Here is a 22,608-nt window from a genome sequence, read left to right on the forward strand (position 1 = left end):
ATCAGGTGTTTTAGGGATACGTTGTAATCTGTCGGAATATGTGTTATCTCAAATGGTCGACTCGCGCATCGGCAGCGTTGCGATGCCAGAAAAACCATATGTTTCACAGCAATTCGGGAATTCATTCAGAGCAAGAAAATTTAGATTACTATTTTACGCTTCAAGAAAAAATCGTATCTATATTATTTCAAACAATCACTATTGTTGCGCAATTTGCTATTAAGATTTCTATTAGGAATTGTGTTACGATGCTCGAGAATATAAAAACACATTCTACATCACACTCGTAAAAAGCGTCGCGTCTCCATCTCCATTACATCGTGAAATATTGAAAATGCACTTCGCGGAACGTTTACGCGAACATAAGAATGTCCGTAAATGTGAAATGAGTCGAGACATTTCTACAGACACGATTCGCATGCGCTCTGATTTATGGAGCATTTTTGTCGTACCATCGTGCGGGTTCTCGAGTGTTAAAAAGCGTGAAAGCTACGGCCTATCGACTGGCTGCTCCCCAACGATCGTACAGCTTCATTGGTCATGTCCTCTTTTTTTTTTCACCGCGTCATCCCTCCACGCTCCGATTGGCCGGCACTCGATACTCCCGTGTCACGGTGAAATTAAGCTTTCAGCACAGCCTCGTATTCGGGGAATCCCCCCGACCGTTGCTCGTCAGCTATCGATCCCCGTCCAATACCAGAACCGAAGCGTTTCCCTACGACAAAAAAAAAATATGGTTCGCGACGAAATATATTTTTCTTTTTTGCTGTAGTATTCCAATTATGTAATTTTGATTCGATCCATTAAAAGAAATTAGAAATATAAAATGATATTAAATTTATGCACATTGTGACGAATTTTGCAGCTCTAAAATAATTATCTTTTATAGTGAAAAAAGTTCTCAGAAAGATTATAAATTAAATGGTAGACATATTATGAAATAGAGAAAGAGAAAAGCGTGCCATTTGAGGCCGCTCGGAAATAAAAGCCAAAGGAGCGTAACGTTAAAACTACGGTAGACACGAGGGCGGAGAAATGACAGCGATGCGTATACATGGTAGCCGATAAAAATGCGTCAAGAAAGAACGATAAATTCTGCACGGCAACGTGTGGGACGAATAGCTGATCAGGATAGCAGAACGAATTTAATGCCGACATGTGCCGGCGGCCTTTCTCGGCAGACTAACTACGTTTCGAAATAGTTTCGAGGGCCTACCCTTCCGGACGACAGACGACGAACGGACGGACGGACCGACCTATGGGCATTGATGCGTACGAAAAAGCGCGCGCATGTCTGTCCTGCCGGCCCACCAGACCGGCGGCATTAGGGAAATATTCAAATGGACCTGCGAGGCCTACGGCATTGTTATTCTACCGTGAAAACGGCTGACGTTGTTACCTTTTATTAGCGTAATTTGTCCTATTAACCGTTTCCCAACCACTACCTTGTAACGGCTTTCCCCTCACAGCAGTCGCATGCCGCTCCTGAAAGACCCGCGTCGCGACGCACACGCGTTCTATAATTAGCTCCCGTGATTAATTGGTCTCTGATTAATGAAGATTTCCAAGGATGTACATGAATTTTCCCCCGTACAGCCTTTAACCCTCTCTATTTATCTGTATTATTTACGGAATAAAATATAGAGTTAAATAATATAGAAAATAGCAAAATATTCGCGCGTGATTGTTTTTTAAATCTTCTCTTTATTTAACTACACACATATTAATTGTTAATCAAATAATATGGAATGTCGCGAGAATTACGACTGGAGATATTCGCTGTGATGTTGCCATGTATGGCGTCGATGACTCGCCGTTAGACTGTTAGCGAAATATTACATGTTAAAGAATAGATCACTCGGTAGATCTTCTTAGGAAGGCCCACGCCTCGATGAAAGTTCTTCTAGAGGCTGACTCACCGATCGAGATTAATGAGCATGCGCCTTAAAGGCGCCGGGAAAACAATGTCGAGCTTCCTAAGGTCACATAATGATATTATCTTGTGCGAAAACCGTGCCTTTAAGAGTACGTTTAATAAGCAACGGGATGTTCGCACTACGAAGTGGTAATTAAAATGTACTCACACTGCGTGGCGCGCTTTAAACAGACCAATTTTCCGATTAAGCTTTAACTATGCCGGCCTACTATCCCGGTCTCTCTAAACGAAATAAATTGAGCTCAAGTTATGTGATTTTTACAAAAAAAAAATATATATATATATATTAGATAACATAAGTGCTTGATGTGTAATAACCAAAGAATGTTTTTTTTTTCTTTTGTTACAGGTAAGACAAACGTTCACAGTTTCAAGAAGCGAGAGAGCTGAGATGATTAGTTTTTCAAGATAAGTGAATGGAAAACAATTAAAGAATAGATACTTACTTTATTCATTATTAATTTTACCGTGGTTAAATAACATTATTTATTTTTACGTTCTTTATTGTATAAATTGGCGAATATACATTTACTATGCAAATAAGAATGGAACAAATCGCTTTGTTGGGCAGTCATAAGTATTTAGTCGACAAGCGACTCAGGCGTGGAAGGTTTACTAAATAAATAAATCGAATATTTCACGCGCCGATCGAGCATCCCGGAACAATCGAATTTTTACCACAGCTAAATGTCATTGCGACTGTAAATCGACTCTCACCGGTCGTTGAAGGTTCGCGTTCCACTTTTCCTCGCATTACTCGCTCGCCAGTGATTTATGCACGACATTTGTATGGGATATCCATAAATTGAGTTTTCACGTTCGCCGAAAAATCATTTGGCATAATCCACTGGAGATTATCGGTGAAACAGGCGCGTATGAATAGCAGAATGTCATATAATTACGACAATTAAATTCTTAAATTCCACAAACTATATTATATTATATTGTATATTATTATATAACTAACATATTCCCCGCTATACAGAATGTATTTTATTCGGAGAAAAATTACAGCGCAGAAGAGAAAAATATTCGAGAACATTTTCATAATCGAGAGAAACGTTAAAAATTAATTTCACGCAAAGATTAGTTGATATTCAACTACGAGTGCAAGTTGATCGTTAAAAAAGCATTACGTTTTGAAGATTAAATGGGCGATGGGACATGTTGTCTAAAAGCGGGACATGCGGTTGCTTAGTCATACTTAGATCGGAATCACGATATGCTCGCGATACGATCTCCGCTTCCCTTGGTTCTCCGTGTGCGCGTTGCGCAACCATCTCACCTTGCCGCGAAAACGCGAGACAATGGTCTCACGTGAGACGCACATCGCGCGAGATGCCGGAGATAAGCGATCTCGTCTCAGCTCCTGAAAATATCGCCACGCCATAGCCGAATATACATATCGCGCTTCGGTGCTGTTCTTTTGATACTTGCTAATGATTCATTCGCGGAATATAAAGAACGTGATATAATAAACGGACTCGGAGATGTTCGTGGATGACGAAAGACGCGGTACCATCGCGGTATCTAATCGGCATTCGCGGAAAAACAATTTTCAGACCGGGATTTCCTCGCGTGGATTATTAACTCGACTATTATGTATTAACCCGCTCGATGTGCGATCGCAAGATTAATAAAAAGCGCCTGATGATTTTAACACTTTGCAGTGATCGATGCTATCGCTTATTTTTCGGGAGAAAAAAGAAACCGAGTATATGAAATTCATTTTTTATATTTTTTTCCGCTTTTAAATTAACATTGCATGCTATCGATTGGTATCATATCAAAATGATTTACAATAAAGTTTATGCGGGTGATTTAATATAAATAATCTACTATACTATAGTATATGTGAAGGTTTAATATACAATATCAAGTTTCTCGCTCGATAATTTGGTTTAATTTATTATTATTATAAAACCATTAATTTAAAATGAAGTGAAAAATAATATTCTGTTAATAATTTGTATCATAAAATTTATGATTTGCGATGTGGAAAGGTGAATTGGCGATCGAGGCGCAAGAAAAATGTTCGTAAAGTAAGAAGGCTAAAACATCTATTATCGCGATATATTCACACATCTTTGAGACTTGAGTGTGCACACGTAGACGCGTATCACCGTCAAAGATCAATCGCAGAGGTTAAAAAAAGACGATAGAAAAACTGAATCAAGGAAACCAGGAGTAGCCGCGTTGCCGCGCTCCACATGAACATAATTGACATAGACGAGGTAAAAAAAGATTCGACATGTTGAAATCCGAACATATTCGTATCCTGTTTATAACAAGTATAAAAAAAAAAAATCCAGATTTTCTTTCACAATCTCGCGACTCTGTGGCGGACGCCGATGCAGCTGATTGCTGCAAAATTAGTCACGGGATATGTAACCGTCATTACAGTGCGTTATCGACGTGTAGAACAAAGTTGCACGAAGTCAAATCGAAACGTGCCGATCGGTGAAAGTTACTTTATGTGTAATCAGTCATGCCGCCGTGTGGAATAAATTAATCCTCCGATATGCGTTGTATACTAGTTTGATTTATCCCCAATTAATATAACATTCATCACGATCTTCCCGATCATTTCAAAGATACATAAAAATCATTCAAAGCTATCTGGTTCTAGATTGCGCAATTTCGCTTGCACGAAACACAATGTAATTTCAATTAAAATCGCTGGAGCGGAGAACGTTAAAAGAGATAAGAGCCCAGCGTACACCGAAGGTATCGAGAATTCAAATTCGCCCCGTAAGTCAGTCGAAAGAAGGCAACGACAATCCGTCTGGCGCCTCTCGAGCGATTATTCATTCGTTCCTTTCCTTCTCTCTTTCTCTCCTGCTATTGTTACCATCTCGTGTAGGCTCAATAGAATCAGCAAACAATTTATTACGCCTACTCCTCGGGGCGCATCTACGCGCTTATCGACGATCGCTCGGTGCTTCTTGAGAACGATCGCTTCTTCTATTCGAGCCCTTAAGGAGCGAACAGCCGATACTGATTCTGGAATCCTCCTCTCTCGCCTGAGCACGAGCATGTTCGCGCTACTGCATGCATTAGAAATACTTTATTTTAATAGAATATCGATATCTTTCCGCGTTTATATCGAATAGCACAAATGTATCACCTAAAAAAAAAGTGTTTACATCTTTTTATTATTATTATTCGATATCGAAAATGTGTGTATGCGTGTGCAATTATAATATTTAGTCTTATAAATATATATGAAAACAAGATTATTATTCGTTAGAGATCGCTAATGTTTTTGCCTTCTCGGTAACTCGCTATTTGACTAATTATTTTTCTCAGTATTAATATCAAACTAATATCCTTGGCTCGAAGAAGCAGTATTAATAGCAATCTAATGATAATAGCGAATTTAAACGATTCAAACTTTTCTTTCTTAGCGATGATGGGTATGCGTCGCGCGCGAGTAAATATAGATCAGATTTATGATTGGTAGTGTGATTTTGTAAGCTTCCTCTTTCGCGAACAAAAACAAAAACAAAAGCGCGAAGCGTGGAATTTATGTATGCATAAGTAACAAAACCAGTTTTAATTATCTTTACGATGTTATTTATACAGGGGGAATATTTAACCGGGAAGAAAGGGCGGAATTTAGAATGAGGTGATTACAGCGATTCCCGTATAATGATCTCGCGTAATAATCTGCAATGAATATGCGGATCGTATTAATAAATGGAAGTATTTAGATACGTTTCTTTCAACAGTCCCGCCGATCCTTGAACCGCATAAACAGCATCTGTCTCGATCAATCGGAATCAGAAAAATATTACAGTCTCGTTTATATAATTTTAATTAACTTGCAAAAGAAACTTGGTATAACTGAAAAATGGTGAAGTTTACGCAGCTTCTTATGAATTTATAGATAATCATAATTATGCGATAACCTCCGTTTAGCGCTCGCATCCCTCGAACCGTCGGCGTTAAGGATCGAATTGCTTAATCCTCGGGTGCTCACGCGTTTTCACGATAAATCACAAACGCGCGTGCGCATTAATAAGTGAACAGTCGCGGAATCTAGACCGACGATAAGTTCGCCGTGCGCTCGCACGCACGTAGGTACGCACGCACGCGTGTGTATACACACCGGAAGATTTCTAGGGTGATAAAATCCCGAGCGAGCGAGAAACTCATGTCCCGTAACTATCTATCGGTACCGTCTGCGTTTTCGTGAAGTAGCAGGCCTTTAAAGCGAGGACGGTGCGCGGGAAAGGGGGGAGGGAATTTTAGCGATGGAGAGGAGAACTCGCGAACGGGTACGACATTTTCCACGAGAACGAGCTGCGCCTCGCTAACCTGCCCGAGTAAAAGCGTGAAATTACCGGCAACCGGGGTAAAATTACGCTCCCTTCTCCCCTTCAGCGTCTCTTCCTCGCGCATCTCCCTCGTCGTCGCCTCTTTCTTTCCCCAACATTCAGCCGGCAGAATCCGCTCGAAAATTGCATGTGTCCGCTATGCGCCGAAGAGTGCTTCGCATAATGCGCCTGTGGCTCACGAGTCCTGCTTCTCGTGATTGTGCGTGTGTGTATACGTATGTGTGTATGTGGATGCGCCTGGCTGATGAGAATTTGTACATGCCGATAGAAGCGCAACACTATAGGTTTTGTCCCGGAATGCTTGACACCGTAGATCTTCCAGATAGAATTAGGTCAGAAGTAGAATAAATCGTTAATCGATATTGATTGCAATATACACGTATAATCACACGTCCCGCATAAAAAATGAGAATAAAGCTTTATTCTTCATGTTGTTTAATTTAAAAGAAGAAGCAGTCGCTACGCGAATGCGGAAGCGCGCGTATGACCACGTGACGCGTTTTTTTTTTTCTTGCCTTTACATCTGTCAACGCGTTAAGATGAAAAATACGGGACAGGTTTATAAGAAAGAACGCCCGCTGAAAGCTGCGTCGAACGTGAATGTATCAAGCGGTTATGCCGAGGATAAGTGGAAAGTGCAGCGGTACATACGCGTCCAACACAATGTACCGTTTCATCATCTAACCGTAAGATCTTCCACGTGAAACCGCAACACGTCGCATGAGAATTTTTGCTTCATCATCATTTTATAACTTTATGACGTTATGTCGCATCTCGCTGAACTCTAACTTAATTTCGCGCTTTAGCGACATACAGTCTACGCACACTGTTTTGCATTCAGACATACTCTATCTATTTACTACTCTGTACCGTTTTAATTATTTTGCGAAACATGGTCCGTGGATTTCGCGCGTAACGTGTACTCCCAACGACTCCTAGAAACGTAAATTCATCCGCGAGACATCGCGCCGGCGTTTGTATGTAAAATGTAAATTCCGAGCCGCAACGCAAGACATATGGCAACTTCCGGCCTTTTCCATCGATCGAGCGACTCGCGCAAACCGGGTTAGTACATCGTGATCTTCGCGATCGAATGGAAACGTTCCATGTAGCGGCGTATGCTAATGATCGTCGGGATTTCCCGGCGATGAGATCGCGGATCCCACGCGTGCGCGCGAGCACTATACGGCGTGTCGGCGAGATAAGACTTTATCTCGCGCGCGGTGCGTCACACATTTACGACTTAGCAATGCGCGTGCAGGCGCGTCGATGCGTGCGGCGGCGGTTCTATATGAGCGTGATATAACGCACATCCTCGCTGTACGAAGGGAGGGAATCTACTTCATCATCCTGCGGCCTCAAGGTAGCGCAACGCGATGTCACTCGCTCGCCGAGTTTCCGCCCGTTTTCTTGTAACGTACGGCTGTAAACACGCGTCGATCTACCGCTGTTGCTGCTACCGTTTTTTTTTTTTTTTTTTTTTGCACGCATTTGCATACGTGGCCGATGCGTATTAGAAACAGTTGGACGCGCGCGATTCATCACTATTGCAGATAAATCTTCGCTGTCGATGGCGATTCGCTCTTCCGGTTTGCGAAACGCCAGAAACTCCTTCGACGACGAGAAGCTCTGTCCTCTCATTTATTTCTCTTTCTCCCGGAGCGTGATTTAATGACGCTTTGAATGCGCGCCGCATTTGCTTGCGCGAGGATCGATTATCGCCAAATTTTTATCCGTGGTATACATATACAGAGCTAATATCTTAATACATTATGCTTTGACCCGCATCCGGTTGCGGTAGTATAATTTCATACCGAATCTTTCCTGACAGATGGAGATGCAAAGTCCGTTAATTAGAAATTTTTATTATCGTAAAAATAATTATTGTTTTCGATATTGGGTTTCTTAATATTTTCTCTCTTTTTTTTTAATATTATTATATTATACATACAGACTTGTCTTTTATTTTGTTAACAATCCCATTTTAATAGGAGAGAGAGAAAGAAAGTATAAATTTTAAAATATTTAAATATTAATTTTTTTCTACAAGATATATGTATATATATAAAGTGCTATTTTTAGATGACCGGTACATGATAATGAATAGGCGCGAATACATATACGCATACTAAACGTTTCGCGGTAACATTAGTTCCGCCGTTTCCTCGCGGCGCGTCTCACACCTGTTCGTTGGCGCATATAGGCCTCTCTCGCGATAGGCCGTGCTTGCTTCTAGCTGCACGTGCACGGATTAAGATGTAAAGGACTCGCCTTAAGCGCAACCCGTCCGTACACGACGATGCATCGTTGCGTTTGCTTTCGTAGAAGCGCTACGGTCCATTTAGGTGATCGCAAGCAAAGAGAGAGAGAAAGAGAGACGGCGGCTTCGCGCTCGGCCGGGCCGCTCGCGAGAGCGTTTCTAGACTTTTACGGAAATCGGCAACTTGGCGGTACATTGCGTACCATGTACAGCGCACGATTTACTCGGCGGCGAACGACCCGGTCTAACCCGTCAAGTACACACGCATAAAGGACACCCGGCCTGTTCTCTTTCTTTCTCGAGCACAGACGCGGATATATCCGTGAGTCGTGCACGAAAAAAAAAAAAAAAAGAAAAAAGAAAATGAAAAAGGAGACGAGATTGAGATATCGACCCGCTCGGCGGAACGCTTGCGTTTCCTCTTCCGCGGCGTGATCGTGATCGCGAAAATACGAGCCCGGGTAAGCCGAGCGATCGCATTAGCGACAAAGATGGGGAAGTGGACGTATGTCGGGACCGTTACAGAGATCAGATGCGAAAGGCGGATAAGAACGCAGCATGACGATGATACGTGCGGTTGAGATTCGGGAGCTTTTTTTTGTAACGCGAGAATATTTTAAACTGTTGTAAAAGTATGATTTAGAATTTGGATCCTCTTCATTATTCAAAGATGTGATAACTGCTCATCGATAACATCTTTAAATTTTTTTTTTTTTTTTTTTTTTCCAAATTATACGCGTATATAGGACAGTCCTCTCTATTAATTTTCCTGATTATGCTGAAGTTGAAGATTTATTCGCGCGTCCATTATTTCTTGCTTTTATGATTTATGCGCGTAGCGGTGTATATTAATTCCTCCGTAATATTTTGCAGTACCGCGATCGGCTCTGCAGCCGCTCGGCAACCTGCTAACTCGCGCCAGGTGCGACTCGAAGCGCGAGGCGCCGAAGCGAGACTCTTGGCGCAACGATTTTATCGCGCTACGAGGACTACGTGTTCAGGAATACCGTAGATATTTCGCGCGGAAGCCGCTCTAGTTGTTGCGTTTCGAGAGAGATAAATCGATATACTCGTGCATTGTGTCCCGCCTCGCCGTCGAAAGTCGCCTCGTTGTTGCTTTAATGGAAGAAGCATGCCGAGTGCCAAGTTTCGCTGAAACGCGAGCGTGAAAGGGATGGAATTTTCAGCATAATAGCGTAGTTGTCATGCAAATATGAGAGAAAGAGAGAAGTCACGGAATTCATAATATCGTCGAATAAATTTTACCGTTGACGTCTGAAAAAGAGAAAGATCGACGTCGTTCTCGATTTTTTACATTCGTGAAGAAAAAATTCTGTGATACATTTTTTTTATCGCACCTATTACATTTTTGCGTTTTTAACAAATGGAAGTTGCGACGATACCAAGTCTACTACGACTATTTATTGATGCATCGGTACATATCCCATGATTATTTACTGTATAACATCTCATGTAATTTATCGTACAACGGCGGGGTATCGGTCGCTCACCGGAAGAACGGCACAAATCCTAACGATCGCGTAAGATCGAGTAGAAGATTAACGTTGCCACATACGACAACGGTTTAGACGCGGTTGAAGCGACAACGTAAACGTGGCCGTGGTTTAGTGGGACGCTGACCACGGCGTAGGAACGACCCAGGGGACGAGGATCTACACCTCGATGAGCACAGCACGACATTCTCCTCGCCCCTCTCGCGTCCCTGTATACGCGGTGGTACCTCGTTCTCTTCCTCCGCGGCCGCTATCGAGAAGAAGGTAGCTTCTTTCTCGCTCTCTTTCATTCCCTTTCTCTCCATGTCTTTCTCTTCTGTTGTTTTCCTTCCATTTTTTCCCCCCTCCCGATTCATATTCTTTCTCTCTCTCTCTCTCTCTCTCTCTCTCTCTCTCTCTCTCTCTCTCTTGTCCTGTCTCCTCTCATCGTCCTCGAGCGCGTCCACCACGATTGTCCGGTAAACCATGCCGCGAACCGCTCACCATGACGAAGGTATCCACCTACAAACGAGAACTTATTCCGGCTCGTGGAAACTCGCGAGAACTCGGACATGGGAATGTCCGTCGGGCCTTCGTCGTCACGCTCGCCGTGAAAATTGCGAGGTGGATCCATCCGCGGCCTCAACGAGCGCTTTCCCAAATGCACTAAGAAAGATGAGATCGGGGTTTAAACCTACATTGCGCCGTATTTCGAGGCCACCTAATGACACCTCGACAGACCGCGTGCATAAATGTTTTCGATTATTCTCGTTATTTAATTCCGATTACGATTGAGATAAATTTTTCTCTTCGATACATATAATAATATACATTTCTCTAAAAAAATATGTCATAACTTTCATATAATCATTCACGTATTTTTTTGATCGAACTTTTCTCAAATATGCTCTTGATAAAGTAAAATTCGAAATTTTCCGGCTTTGATCAACGAGGGTAATTTCATCCTCAGTTGAGAGGAGCCATCCGCAAATCGCTATATCTCAATTAACGCGAGAAATAAACGGATGTTAATTAATTTTAATAACCTTATAAAGCTAATAGCTCGTATCGTAAAAATACTATCGCCCTATTAATCTTGACATGATAGAAAGATTAATAATCCCTCCTTGTCCCACCATGTAATTGTGAATGGACAATTGCCTGTACTCTAGATTATGATTTTACGATCGATCGATAGTTTGGCGACATTAACGCGAAATGCGTCTTCGTGGAATTAACGTTCGTTTACAGAGCTTGCCATCGAAAGGATCTTTCGATTTTATAGAAGGAGATGTACGCGTTTTGCCTCTAGTTTGCTGTAAATTATTTTTTCGCCACGATGTTACGCGATAACGAGGTTGAGCGAGCAAGAAGGATGTATTCGTCGGCAGAGAGGATGCGCAATGTGATGGAGAAGTCAAGATCGGTTCCTACATATGCAATTGCATGCGGATGAATAGGATCTTTGTGTCCTGCGAACGACAGCCGACGCGATATACAATAACGGTGCCCCAAGATTTCTCACGTAACGCAGGACCACAGGTTGCGGCTGTTGATCCTGCGTAAAATGCCTCTCGCTCAAACTCGCGATGCGGCTTCGATGGAATAACTGAGTCTTCATCGAGACTTACATTGCAGCAGCTCGCGATGTGAAAGACCTTTGATTAGGGATCTAGTCACAAATTGACTAGGAACATAATTGATAATGAGAAGTTATTGGTGCCCTTGCAGGAAGCGAGAAAAATTTATGCTTCCTCTAAGAGGGAGAGCATTACTAATTACGAAAAATTAATTGAATTATTTACACTTTCTTACAATACAAGCTTTCAGAAAGAAAGATCGAGTGATTTTAACTGATTAATTGCATCTTGCATAATCCTACAAAGGATATGATGTTTCTTTATTAGAGAAAAATTATTAAGTACGCGAAACACACGCTAATTGGAGATGTTCGGGTACAATCTTGGGAGAACTCGGATTCACTCGTTTGTATTTTTTTTCGATGAATGCATTTGTATTTGTAATATTGTTAATGTTATGTTTTCCTGTAGAAGTTAATATATATATATACAATTAGCACTGAGATTCTTGAAAATGTTCGGTTCGCTGTAAAAATCAGCTTGTTGCGCTCGCAATGCATTAATCGCACTTTAATTACGATAGTACTATTTCTGCGTGGTCATTCCAAGACTCAAAACATATAATAAATCCGCGCGAAACGCATCACCGACGGACGTTGATGGATGACAATCACCGATTGGTATCCATGGACGTGGAAACGGAAAGCGTAAAAAAATACCGAGAGAAAAAAAAGGAGGATCGATAAAGCGAAAGAGAGAGAGAGAGAGAGAGAGAAAGAATGCATCGCGGTACATACACGCCGGTGATGTAACGCCGTTATGAATATGTACAAAGTAACAAAACGACGACATGGTACAAAGAAACAGTGACGGGTGTTGTACCGCTCGACGCGCGGCGCGTATTCCGCTCTCGTCACGGTGTCAACCGTTGTTCGCGGCACGTGAGCCCACTACGAAATTGCGTTTCGATTTCAATCACTTTTCGTCAACCGTTGTTCGCGCGACCTCGTGTCGCAGCGTGGACGCGGAATACGCGAAGCGTATAATAACGATATCGCGATAATCGCGCTTCCGATTAAGATTTCACTGGATTTCAAAGCTACTAGTACGCGCGGTTTTGTTGTCGGCCGCTCGTGGCCGATCGTGAACGTTGTACATGACGTGACGACGACATCATTCGTAGCTCCATTAATTCCATCTCGAAAAAAAAATAATAACACATGTGTGCGACGAGTAAGGAAAATTGATAGACATTATTGATCATTTTTCAATATTTTGTTGAAAGATGCAACTCCCCTTCCCTCTTCAGTAACTCGCTACTTATAATCAATGTGCCTTTGGCGGGCATCGTGTGAGCGTGACGTAACACGAAGAATGATAGTAGATCAAAATCGTCCTTGAGATTACTTGGGACATAATCTACTACATACTATAGTATATACCATATATAGTCGAGAAGCTTAGCTGAAATCTGTATGCGAATTCCATGAAACATTGCGAATCAGGCTGCTTGTGATAAAATCTGTAATTCCTTTTGTATCATCGCCGGATTCCGACGCATGCTTCCCCCCCCCCCTCTTCCCTCCCCACTGTCTATGTTCCGCGGTCATACATATAAAAGGAACAACCGTGAATGAAACAAAAGCAAAGAGGACCGCTGCAACGTTGGGGAATTTTGTTGTTAAGGTGGCACTGCGCATCACCGATGCCAGGCAGGAAGTGGGAACCGCCGAAGCAGCGAGGGGCCCCTGACACGGAGGACGAGAGGGGCAAGGGGGCGGGAGAGGCCGACGTTGCATTGTGGGAGTGAGCGGGCGAGCGAAATGAAAAAAAAAAAAAAAGGCATTATGCGAACGTACGGGGGCCCTAGTGACGCATTTACACGGCTGTTATTATTCTCCCTGACCTCCCTCCCTCCCTCTCTTCCTCTCCTCTCTCTTCCTCTTTTCATCCAGCGGATAGCTAGAAATGTAGGTGCTTATGATATCCGCCGTGTGTGCGACTGACTGTCCTTCTCAAAATATGCAACATATGTTATCCAGCTGCGTCTATGTGTGTGTGATTTTGGGTATAGAGGGATATTGTGGAATGCGCGTTAACAGTTAGAAAAACTGCATTTTGCAAATCAGTATTAAAGTATATTTGATATTTTTTATTCTATATTTTTCCAGTTTCAATTTTCAACAAGCAGATATATAAATCAAGCGTATATTGTCAAAATGAATGGGAATGTACTTTAATATATCGCTCGAGAGAGCATTATCTCCTTCCTATCTTTCTTCCCCCTTTTCATGCGAACAAGTGCACTAACTAATTCGGCGCTATCGGATGCAATCATGTTCATTGATCTATTTACTTAGACCTTAGACTGTACAAAGCATGAGGGAAAATGGATGAGATAATCTCATCGTGTATACTTCTCTTTATTGCGCTCGCTGAAAATCCTTGGGCGAAATGTACCGGCATCAAGAACTAATGACGGATTAGTTTGTTACGGCTTTCGGCCACAGGTAGACCGCACCGATACCATATACGCGTGATTATTTATTGTGTGGACAGATTGGATCATTCAGTACGCGCCGACGGGGGTCCCACTGTACGAGGGGGAATCGACCCTATCGCGGCAATAACTCGATCTGCGATATAACTTTCAATTTTGTATAGATTTACGTGAGAAGTGAATGTGTAATTCGTGTACTATAACTTTCTGATTCCGATACTCGATATACGCAATTTTTTTAATACTCTTTTAATATTGCATTTTAGTTTAATAAAAATTTCCGAAAAGATATTTTTTATTATTTCGTAATTATTTTGTTCTTTATTATGTGATAAATTAGATACTAATATCGGCAAAGTAATTTTTTTATTATACATTAATGATTGATTATTATCTCTTAAATTACGAAAGTATGCTACAAATGTTGTGACTATGTGAACTATTTCACTGACTTCGTATCATTAATCGCGCCATCATCATCGACCGTCGCCGTAATTGCATTTAATTGTCCAGTCCCCGCTTCGATCAAACGAAGGATGAGTTACGATAAGGTCAACGATGAAGAACATATATCACACATAATATAATTGCAGTTGAATGATACTTGTTGACATAATTTGTCAAATTAAATTTTAACGTGTCACAATAGAATTATGATAAATTGTTCGCAATAGATTATTTAATTTAATTGATTTTATAAACAGAGTGTGAAAGAAACATTTCCATATAATTTATTGATATCGTGCAGTGGTATAGTTGGCACAAGGCATAATATTGTACTTGAAATAAAAATTATGCAAAAATAATTCACCGTTATCGAAGCGCATCATCAAGTCGCGAATTATTATACATTTTTCGCTAATCGCGCGTTACATTTACCACAAGTAAAGTGTAGTCCACCGACCGTGCCCACGTTTACGTCATTTACGGCCAATATTGACAGAGCGAACACTATCGATTCGAAATCGATCCACAAAGAATCTTATCAAAAGAAGAAACAACAAATATGCAATTAAAAGTACATTCTCGAAAGGAATACTTTTCATATATTTGCTTTATATTTCTCAAATTATTAATATTTTATTAATACTTGCGGAACGCGATTATTATCGTCTTTGTTGATGAATCTTCGAAATATTTCTTAGTAACGACCCGAAGTCTGACGTCACATCCGCAGTTCCAGCCATCCAAAAAGAAGGTCGCAACTTCTAACGACTCATCCTTCCGCAGTTCCCCTCCTCCACCCCTCGCCCCCCCCCCTTTTCCTTGTATTAGGTGTAGCGACTCCAAATCATCGAGCTGCATCGCGATCCAAGGATGCAGTCCCGACGCGGATCGAATTGCGGTGGGAGAACGTTTCCATTTATACAGAGATAATATTACTCCTAGATGCCACTCATACATATTAAACAGCATCGCCTTCCGATCCGCGTTGCATTTTTTCATCTAAAAATCTTACCTGTCCCCCTATCGATTGCAATTCCTGCCATCTTCCTCCTGTCCCTGCCCACTGGCATCCTCTCTCCCGCCCCTCGAGGCGACGATCCATCGCTCATTGAGTATGCATCAGCGATATCGACAGCGCGGACTGTTACCGAGTTCCTCGCCCGCGGCGACGTCGGAAGCCCGTTGCTGGTCGCGGCAACATCAGCGAGATCCGGCAGCAACAGCGTCCTCGCTTTTTTTTTTTTTTTTTTTTTGCTGGCACGAGGCCAGACGAGGTGAGGAACGACCATCGGCTGGCTGCTTCTCGCGCGCGTTGCAATTTTTGCTCGACGGCCAGAGGAGCCACGTAACACGCGCTTCTCTAAGTCCGGTCGAGAGATAACGACAGCTTGCCACCGTGCCGGTGCCCGTCGGCGTCAGGGTGCATTCGTATCCCTTGACTCTCGTTTCCTCGGTTACCCTTCTTTTTAACTAGCACGACGCGACGTAGTCCTTGCGGATTTCGCTCGACGCCTCGCTCGACGTTGATGTTACCTCGCTGGAGCAAAAGCGATTTTGATTACTACCTCGCGGTCGACCAACAGACGGCTCTTATAACTCACTCTCTCGGAATATAATTTGATTTATATTTCTACAATTATCTTCAGCACCCGCGTGTGGTTTCTTTATATGTAGCTTGAAAATTATCTTGAATCTTTCATATAAATTAAATAGAGTCTAAAAATTATGTACAATAGAAATAAAAATGATATTGTCGCTCTACAAGTGAATCTGTTTGAGGATATTTAAATAGTATGTTAAGAATTCTTATGAAACATTTTGCCGATTATATTATGTATGAAGTTAAATTAATAAATTAATTAACGAGACTTTTACAGATTTAGTGAGAATATTATATTTAGGACAAAATCTTGTCGATGTATATGGCCTTAAATTTCGACATTTTTCTCATTTTTCGTGAGCGAATTATGGGAACGTTTTGAGAGAAAGAATGCTAGTAACGGAACAATGAATGCAAGAGGTAATAAATCATTGAATACCGAGCTTGTCATCGTACCGCTTTGCGAGAACAATCATTATTACCTCAAACCATATTTCGCACTATGAAATCTTATGTTTTCACATTCGCCTTTCAATATCGCTTTCTCTATCTCTACTGGAATGAAATAAAAAATTGTACAGACTTATCATATCAGGCATAATACATATTGCGCGATACAGCAAAAAATGATATAATATTATTATAAATTATGATTAATAATATTAAATTATTTTAATATTCCAAAAAAGAAACGTTAATAAAAGAAGATAAAGTAAGAAAACACTCGACGCATAAAAGAGGCGGATAAATATATCCTATCTTTAATTACACTACGCATAAAGTAATACAATCACTGTCCGCGATCTTTTACTTCAAGTAAAACGACCGCAAGAGGAGAAAGAGGAGAGCGATCTAACATATTCGACGACACCTAGAAAAAAGATATTAATTAAAGCTCTGCGCCGACACGCGCGTAACTATATCCCACATGCCGTTCCTGCGAGAGAGAGAGAGAGAGATAGAAGCCGCCGGCAACTCGAAAGAGACACAACCCCCCTATATTATCCTCGCGAACGAAGGCGCATCCCTTATCGTCGATGCCGCGTCGTACCCTGTCAACGCCGGTTGTAAATATCAATAAACAAACCGCGCGGCGAGCGCGATCCGCTTCGTTCCGGCTGGCCGGCTTGACCGGCTTAGCCGAGCGAAATAAAGCACGTCGAGATCGGGTTTTAGCGCTGCTGGCCTTTGTCGGGCGCCATCTCGACTCGGCGCAACCGCGGCCAAGTTTTTCAGCGAGCAATTAGAAAGAGATTTATCTGCGCCGGCACGCCGGGCGCACGCTCGCCCGGCCAGAGGCCGGAGGAAGTCCACGTCGATGTTGCCGCGGCATATTTTTCGCGATGATATGTAGCGTGTATGTATAGGGTGCCTCGGAATTCTCACACCGGACGTTTTAATGAGCTTGGAGTCGATGCAAATATGTGTTTCGTAGCGTTAACTGTTTCTGTGCAGTCGCTTCTCGTATCTATTATAATTTGTTCGGTTGTTCTATTCTGAAGAAAATGTTGATACGAAATTAAAATCTGTCGAACAATCTATTATTAAAATTAAAAGACGAAGATTCTGGGGCACTCTATATATCTTGTAGATACGCGCATAATATCTAGTATCGGCCAAGACGTTTCTTTCGGTAGCTCGTGTCGTGATTTTAATGAAGAGGCTACGGCGGAGTGTGACGACGCGCGTTCCGCAAAACTGGAGCTACAGTTTATTTCTAGTCTCTTCGCTCTTATGTATAATGCAAGAGCGTCGTGCCGTATCTACCGATTAGTCTCGGCTTTTCGATCCGCCCTGGGTACATCATCGTTCTGCGTATTAGGAAAATGAGCGTAAAGTGAAATCTGCATCAATATGACGCAATTGGCAGGCGCGTTATGTTTGATTACACGTTGCAAATATTTCTTATTTCTTATTTGCAATACACTTGCAAATCTCTATTCGAAAAATCTATACGAGAGAGAGAGAGAGAGAGAAATGTTTTCCCTTCGCACGCCTTTGGATTATAGTCTTTTATATGTATGATCTATAATTGCGATGCGTAACTCATCCAAAATGTCTAAATCTATATTTTATTTTTGTTACTTTTTTCAAATAATAGTAAACTGGAAGCATTTAATAAAACGAAGCCTACCCACTCACCTTACCAACTCGTGATTCTTCCATTGCGCGAGATTCTAAATCCACATACGTATATTCACGTCGTCAACTTTTTATACCTTGAACGTCAATCAAAAGCTGGACAGTGCTTTAATTAACTAAGTCAATTCGCGTCCAGTCAAAAGCGAGATGCTAAAAAGGTATGGAAGGAGGCGGTCGAAGATGCATCGAGAGTAATGCAACATCATACGAGTTCATTAAAAGTAGAGAGACTCACCTAATTGTTAAAAAAAGAAAAAAAGAAAAAAAAAGTATTTACGTATCGTTCTCTCGCGTCTTATAAAGAAAATCGTTATTACCGGCTGTATTGTCGATATGTTGAAAAGATTGATTGAATAAATGCCGTACTAATGAAGCAACAATCAAAAAAAGAAACATTTAATCATTACTTTTCTCGCGCAAGAATTTTCGTGAAGAATTCCTTTGCCGTCTATTTAATAATTAATTCATATATATATACGCCAGTATATAGTTTATATCATAATTTACATTCTTGTCGCATACATACGCGAACGTACTGGTCGAAAATTGGGGTTAAAATTGAAAGAAAAGTAATTTTTAATTGTGAAAAATTTCTCGTGCGTTTGATTAGTTGAATAGTCGGTGCGCGTTTTCGCTGTATTCATTTTGCGTTTCACGATCATAGCGTTTGATCGACATGGCTGTGGAATATCAAGTTTGATCGAGTAAGCCCGGATGGTTTGTAGCGGATAGGCTCGTTAAAAAGTCATTAAAGCGTACTATTAATAAAAAGGTATATGTCTCTGTTTTCGTCCGAGTCATCCGGCATAGCCGAATACCTCTATTACATCGTGTGTGGGAGAATGACAGAATCATGAACATGTCAGGGGCAGAAGAACGCGCATGGAAAGCTTCTAAAAATAATAATCGATCTCTTATTGCTTTGATATGAGAAGCTTTATTCTTGTGAAAATTGGACAATCTATGGATTTAATAATTATATATTAGAGGTGAATAAAAATATATATCATATATTGTGATAATTTTACATTGAATGAGATTAAATATACAGCTATTTTTACGGAATAGAAAAAAAGATATCGTACCATCCGGGACAAGGCCAAGTAAAAAGGAGCCTTTAAACAATAAGTTTTGTTTCGACGATTTGAACAGTACGTATCCAAACATATGGCTTCGGTCTTGCCGTGCAAAACGCGAATATATATACTTTACGCATATACCTGTAATACGTACACACTTAGAGTTCCGCGACGGCAAGGTTACGTAAGATTGAGCTAGCATGTCACGTGCGTGCGGCGCATGTGTGCGGATGCTGAGACAAAAAAAAAGAACAGCATGTACAATCCTAGTGATCGCGCGTGTGCACCCGGTATCAGGACGACAAAGTTGCTTGCCGCTGCTGCGGTTCTATGCATCGCACGGAGGAGGCAAAAGAAACGATGATTACGAAATGACGAGCGTTCTTTTCTTTTTCTTAAATCTAACTCTCGGCGGTACGGAGCAATGATGCGAAGCATCGGATTAGATTCAGGCATACCCGCGCATCATCATACAGTTGCGAAGTGTACTTCCATGCACGGGGTCGAATCGATAATCGTACGATGCATCCCGACGAAAACGCTCGTGATTTTATTTCATAATAATTTAACGAACCGATTCGATGGTTTGAGGAAATCTGAAAAAGAATACATTAATAATTAATATAATGTTAATTATAATAATTGTTATGATGTTTATATATGATGATTTATGATGATTGGATATTTAATACGTATGATTTATATTGTAAATATTACAATTTATCGTGTGCTCGAAAATCATAAAATTTATAAGGGGAGCGAGATAATTTCGTTAAAATTGTGTCAATTAAAGATATATTTTCTAATGCTTAAGTTTTATTTAATTCTGTATTTATTAACATTTATAAACATTCAAATTTTTTAATACAAAAGTTTGTATATTCAAAAATTAATTATTGTTTTATTATGCAAATATATGCATATATAGATGATAATAGCCTTAAGAAAATAATCTTAAAACGCTGAATGCTAATACACATTAATAAATATTCAACATAATGTAATAAGTTTATTTATAGTTTACGCTAATATCGCCATTTACTCTAATATCTTCAGAAGATTGACAGAAATTATCTTCATTATTAAGATATGATGAATGACGATGGCTCAATCGTAATATTGATAACGCTATTTATATTTATTTCTGTTTATATTTTGAGCAGTTGAATCCTTGTGTTAGATAAGCGTAAGATATAATAAAATTTCTGAATGTTAGCTTTATATCGTTGAACATCTTATTTCAAAGATCTTGATTTTTCTTGCAGGTGAAAATCTGGTTCCAAAATAGAAGGAGTAAGTACAAGAAGATGATGAAGGCAGCGCAGCAGGGCGGAGGTGGTGGTGGCGGCCAGCATGGCAGTCTTCTAGCGGGTGGAAACGCTCTACCCGGAGGACCATCCCCTCAACCTGGTCAACCTGGAAGTCTCATGCAAGGTGGTGAGTCGCTTTATGCCTGCCTAAATAGAATACATCGATTCGGATAAAATTTTAAAAAAATATGCGATGTAAACAAATCTCTTTTATCGTGTATTTAATTGGCGATTCGGAAGAGCCGATCGATAAAATCGCTCTCACGATCGATCCATCTATTCTCGCGACCGCGATCGCTTGTGCATCTTTAATCGGGCGAACATCCACGGAATAAATGCGCGCGATGATTGCGCGGTTGACAGGACTACTCCATCACTTACTGCATCACCGTCGCAATCTACGCCGCTCTCCTCTTCGTAATTACAATTCTAATAATCCGATGCAATTTTCGCGAGATGCGTTTACCATCGCGCGATACTTTGCCACCGCCCGGTGTCCCCGACGACGAGGATACCGGGATTGCCTCATCGCTGCTCTCTTTCTGCGGCTGATAGTAATCTAAAATCTGCCTCGTGAGTGATTTATTCGGAAACGAAAGATGTTGTCGGTGTAATTAACCCCATCTTGAGAAATTTCTCTTGCTAAAAGTATCACTCAGCATAGCGAAATTTGCCATGCGTTTCCCGATGCGCATCATTATGCCTCGCAAAATGATTTGGGTCAACGATATAAATTCTATCTTTTTGCACACAGACACACACATATATATATATATATATATATACACCATAAGAGTAGATTATTTTATTTATGTAAAAACTCTAATATATCGTATCTTCGTATTTTTTAATTTATTGTTGCATTTGAATTACTTTATTGCGATTTAAATTGATAGATTATTTACAAGCAGTTTTACAATGTTAATGTATTAGATTAATCTTACGTTATTATTTTTCTTGCAATAATTCTCGCAAAAATTTAAGTACGGGTAAATGCATGTACTTTATAATGTACTTCATTATTTACACTAATGAGTACAAAGCTTCAACCATTTCGTGCTTAAGAATAGCGTCAAGGTAACAAAGTTTCGGGAGAAGGATAAAAATCAGAGCGTTCCTAAACGGCGGAATGTCACGGAAGCGTGACGTATACACACTCAGGGGGATGAACTACACATATATACACCTCAAATTCTCGGTACCGACTCCAACTTAACTAGCTCGCGGAATCGGAGCGATCGCGCAACCATCCTGGAAACTCTTTCCCGTTTCGTAACAGCTACCAGATGCATCAGTACACAATGCCGCGGGCGGAAAGCTCTCTCCCTCGCGCGCTATTAATACAATTTACGACGCTGGTCCCATTGAAGGCGCGCGCAGCTGCATGTGCAACCGCGCGGCTTGAATGCGACGGCGACAGCCGCGAGAGAATCTGCGAGAGTGGTCCTGAAACCCGGGGGTTCCCGGTTCGCGTTTGTGTTGCAGGAGGCGGAAGTTCCGTGTCGGGCAGCCCGACGACGGGTTACTTGGGTGGCATGGGCGGCGGGGGTGGCGGTCACACCCCCGGGAGCTCGAGCCCCGGAAGCGAAATGTCGCCTCAGCACAACGAGAGCCCGCCGGCACCCTCCTGGCCGGGCGAGATGAAGCACCATCCGCATCCGCACGCGCCCCCTCACACCCATCATCACCCGCACACGCCCGGGCATCATCCACCGCCACCGCCACCCCCGCCGCATCACGCAGGCTACATGCCGCAGTATTCCTGGTACCAGGCGGACCCTAATCCCGGATTACTCACGTAAGTTGCTTTTTCAAATCGCGAACAGATCGACATTGATGGAGGTTTGATGCATTGCCTTTGGAAGCTGACGAGATAAATTATTACATCTCTAAAACAATAATTTCCTCTTAGAGTACCCTT

At 41.5% G+C, this 22,608-nt stretch overlaps 1 protein-coding gene across 6 annotated transcripts in view; it reads left to right on the forward strand.

Annotated features, from left to right (window-relative positions):
• Positions 1-22,608, forward strand: part of Dll (homeotic protein distal-less) — a 93,720-nt gene that overhangs the window by 67,054 nt on the left and 4,058 nt on the right. For 4 of the 6 annotated variants that reach the window (XM_070294589.1, XM_070294587.1, XM_070294593.1 and 1 more), the window contains exons 4-5: positions 20,643-20,814; positions 22,173-22,485. In XM_070294589.1, coding sequence (XP_070150690.1) covers positions 20,643-20,814; positions 22,173-22,485 — 485 coding nt within the window. Of the gene's footprint in view, positions 1-20,642; positions 20,815-22,172; positions 22,490-22,608 lie in introns of those variants that run through there. The other 2 variants (XM_070294588.1, XM_070294590.1) reach the window with 2 other exon arrangements.

The sequence above is a fragment of the Polyergus mexicanus genome, unplaced genomic scaffold (assembly GCF_030449975.1).
Source record: "Polyergus mexicanus isolate NDT 795.1 unplaced genomic scaffold, iyPolMexi1.0 SCAF_4, whole genome shotgun sequence".
Classification (NCBI taxonomy): Eukaryota; Metazoa; Arthropoda; class Insecta; order Hymenoptera; family Formicidae; genus Polyergus; species Polyergus mexicanus.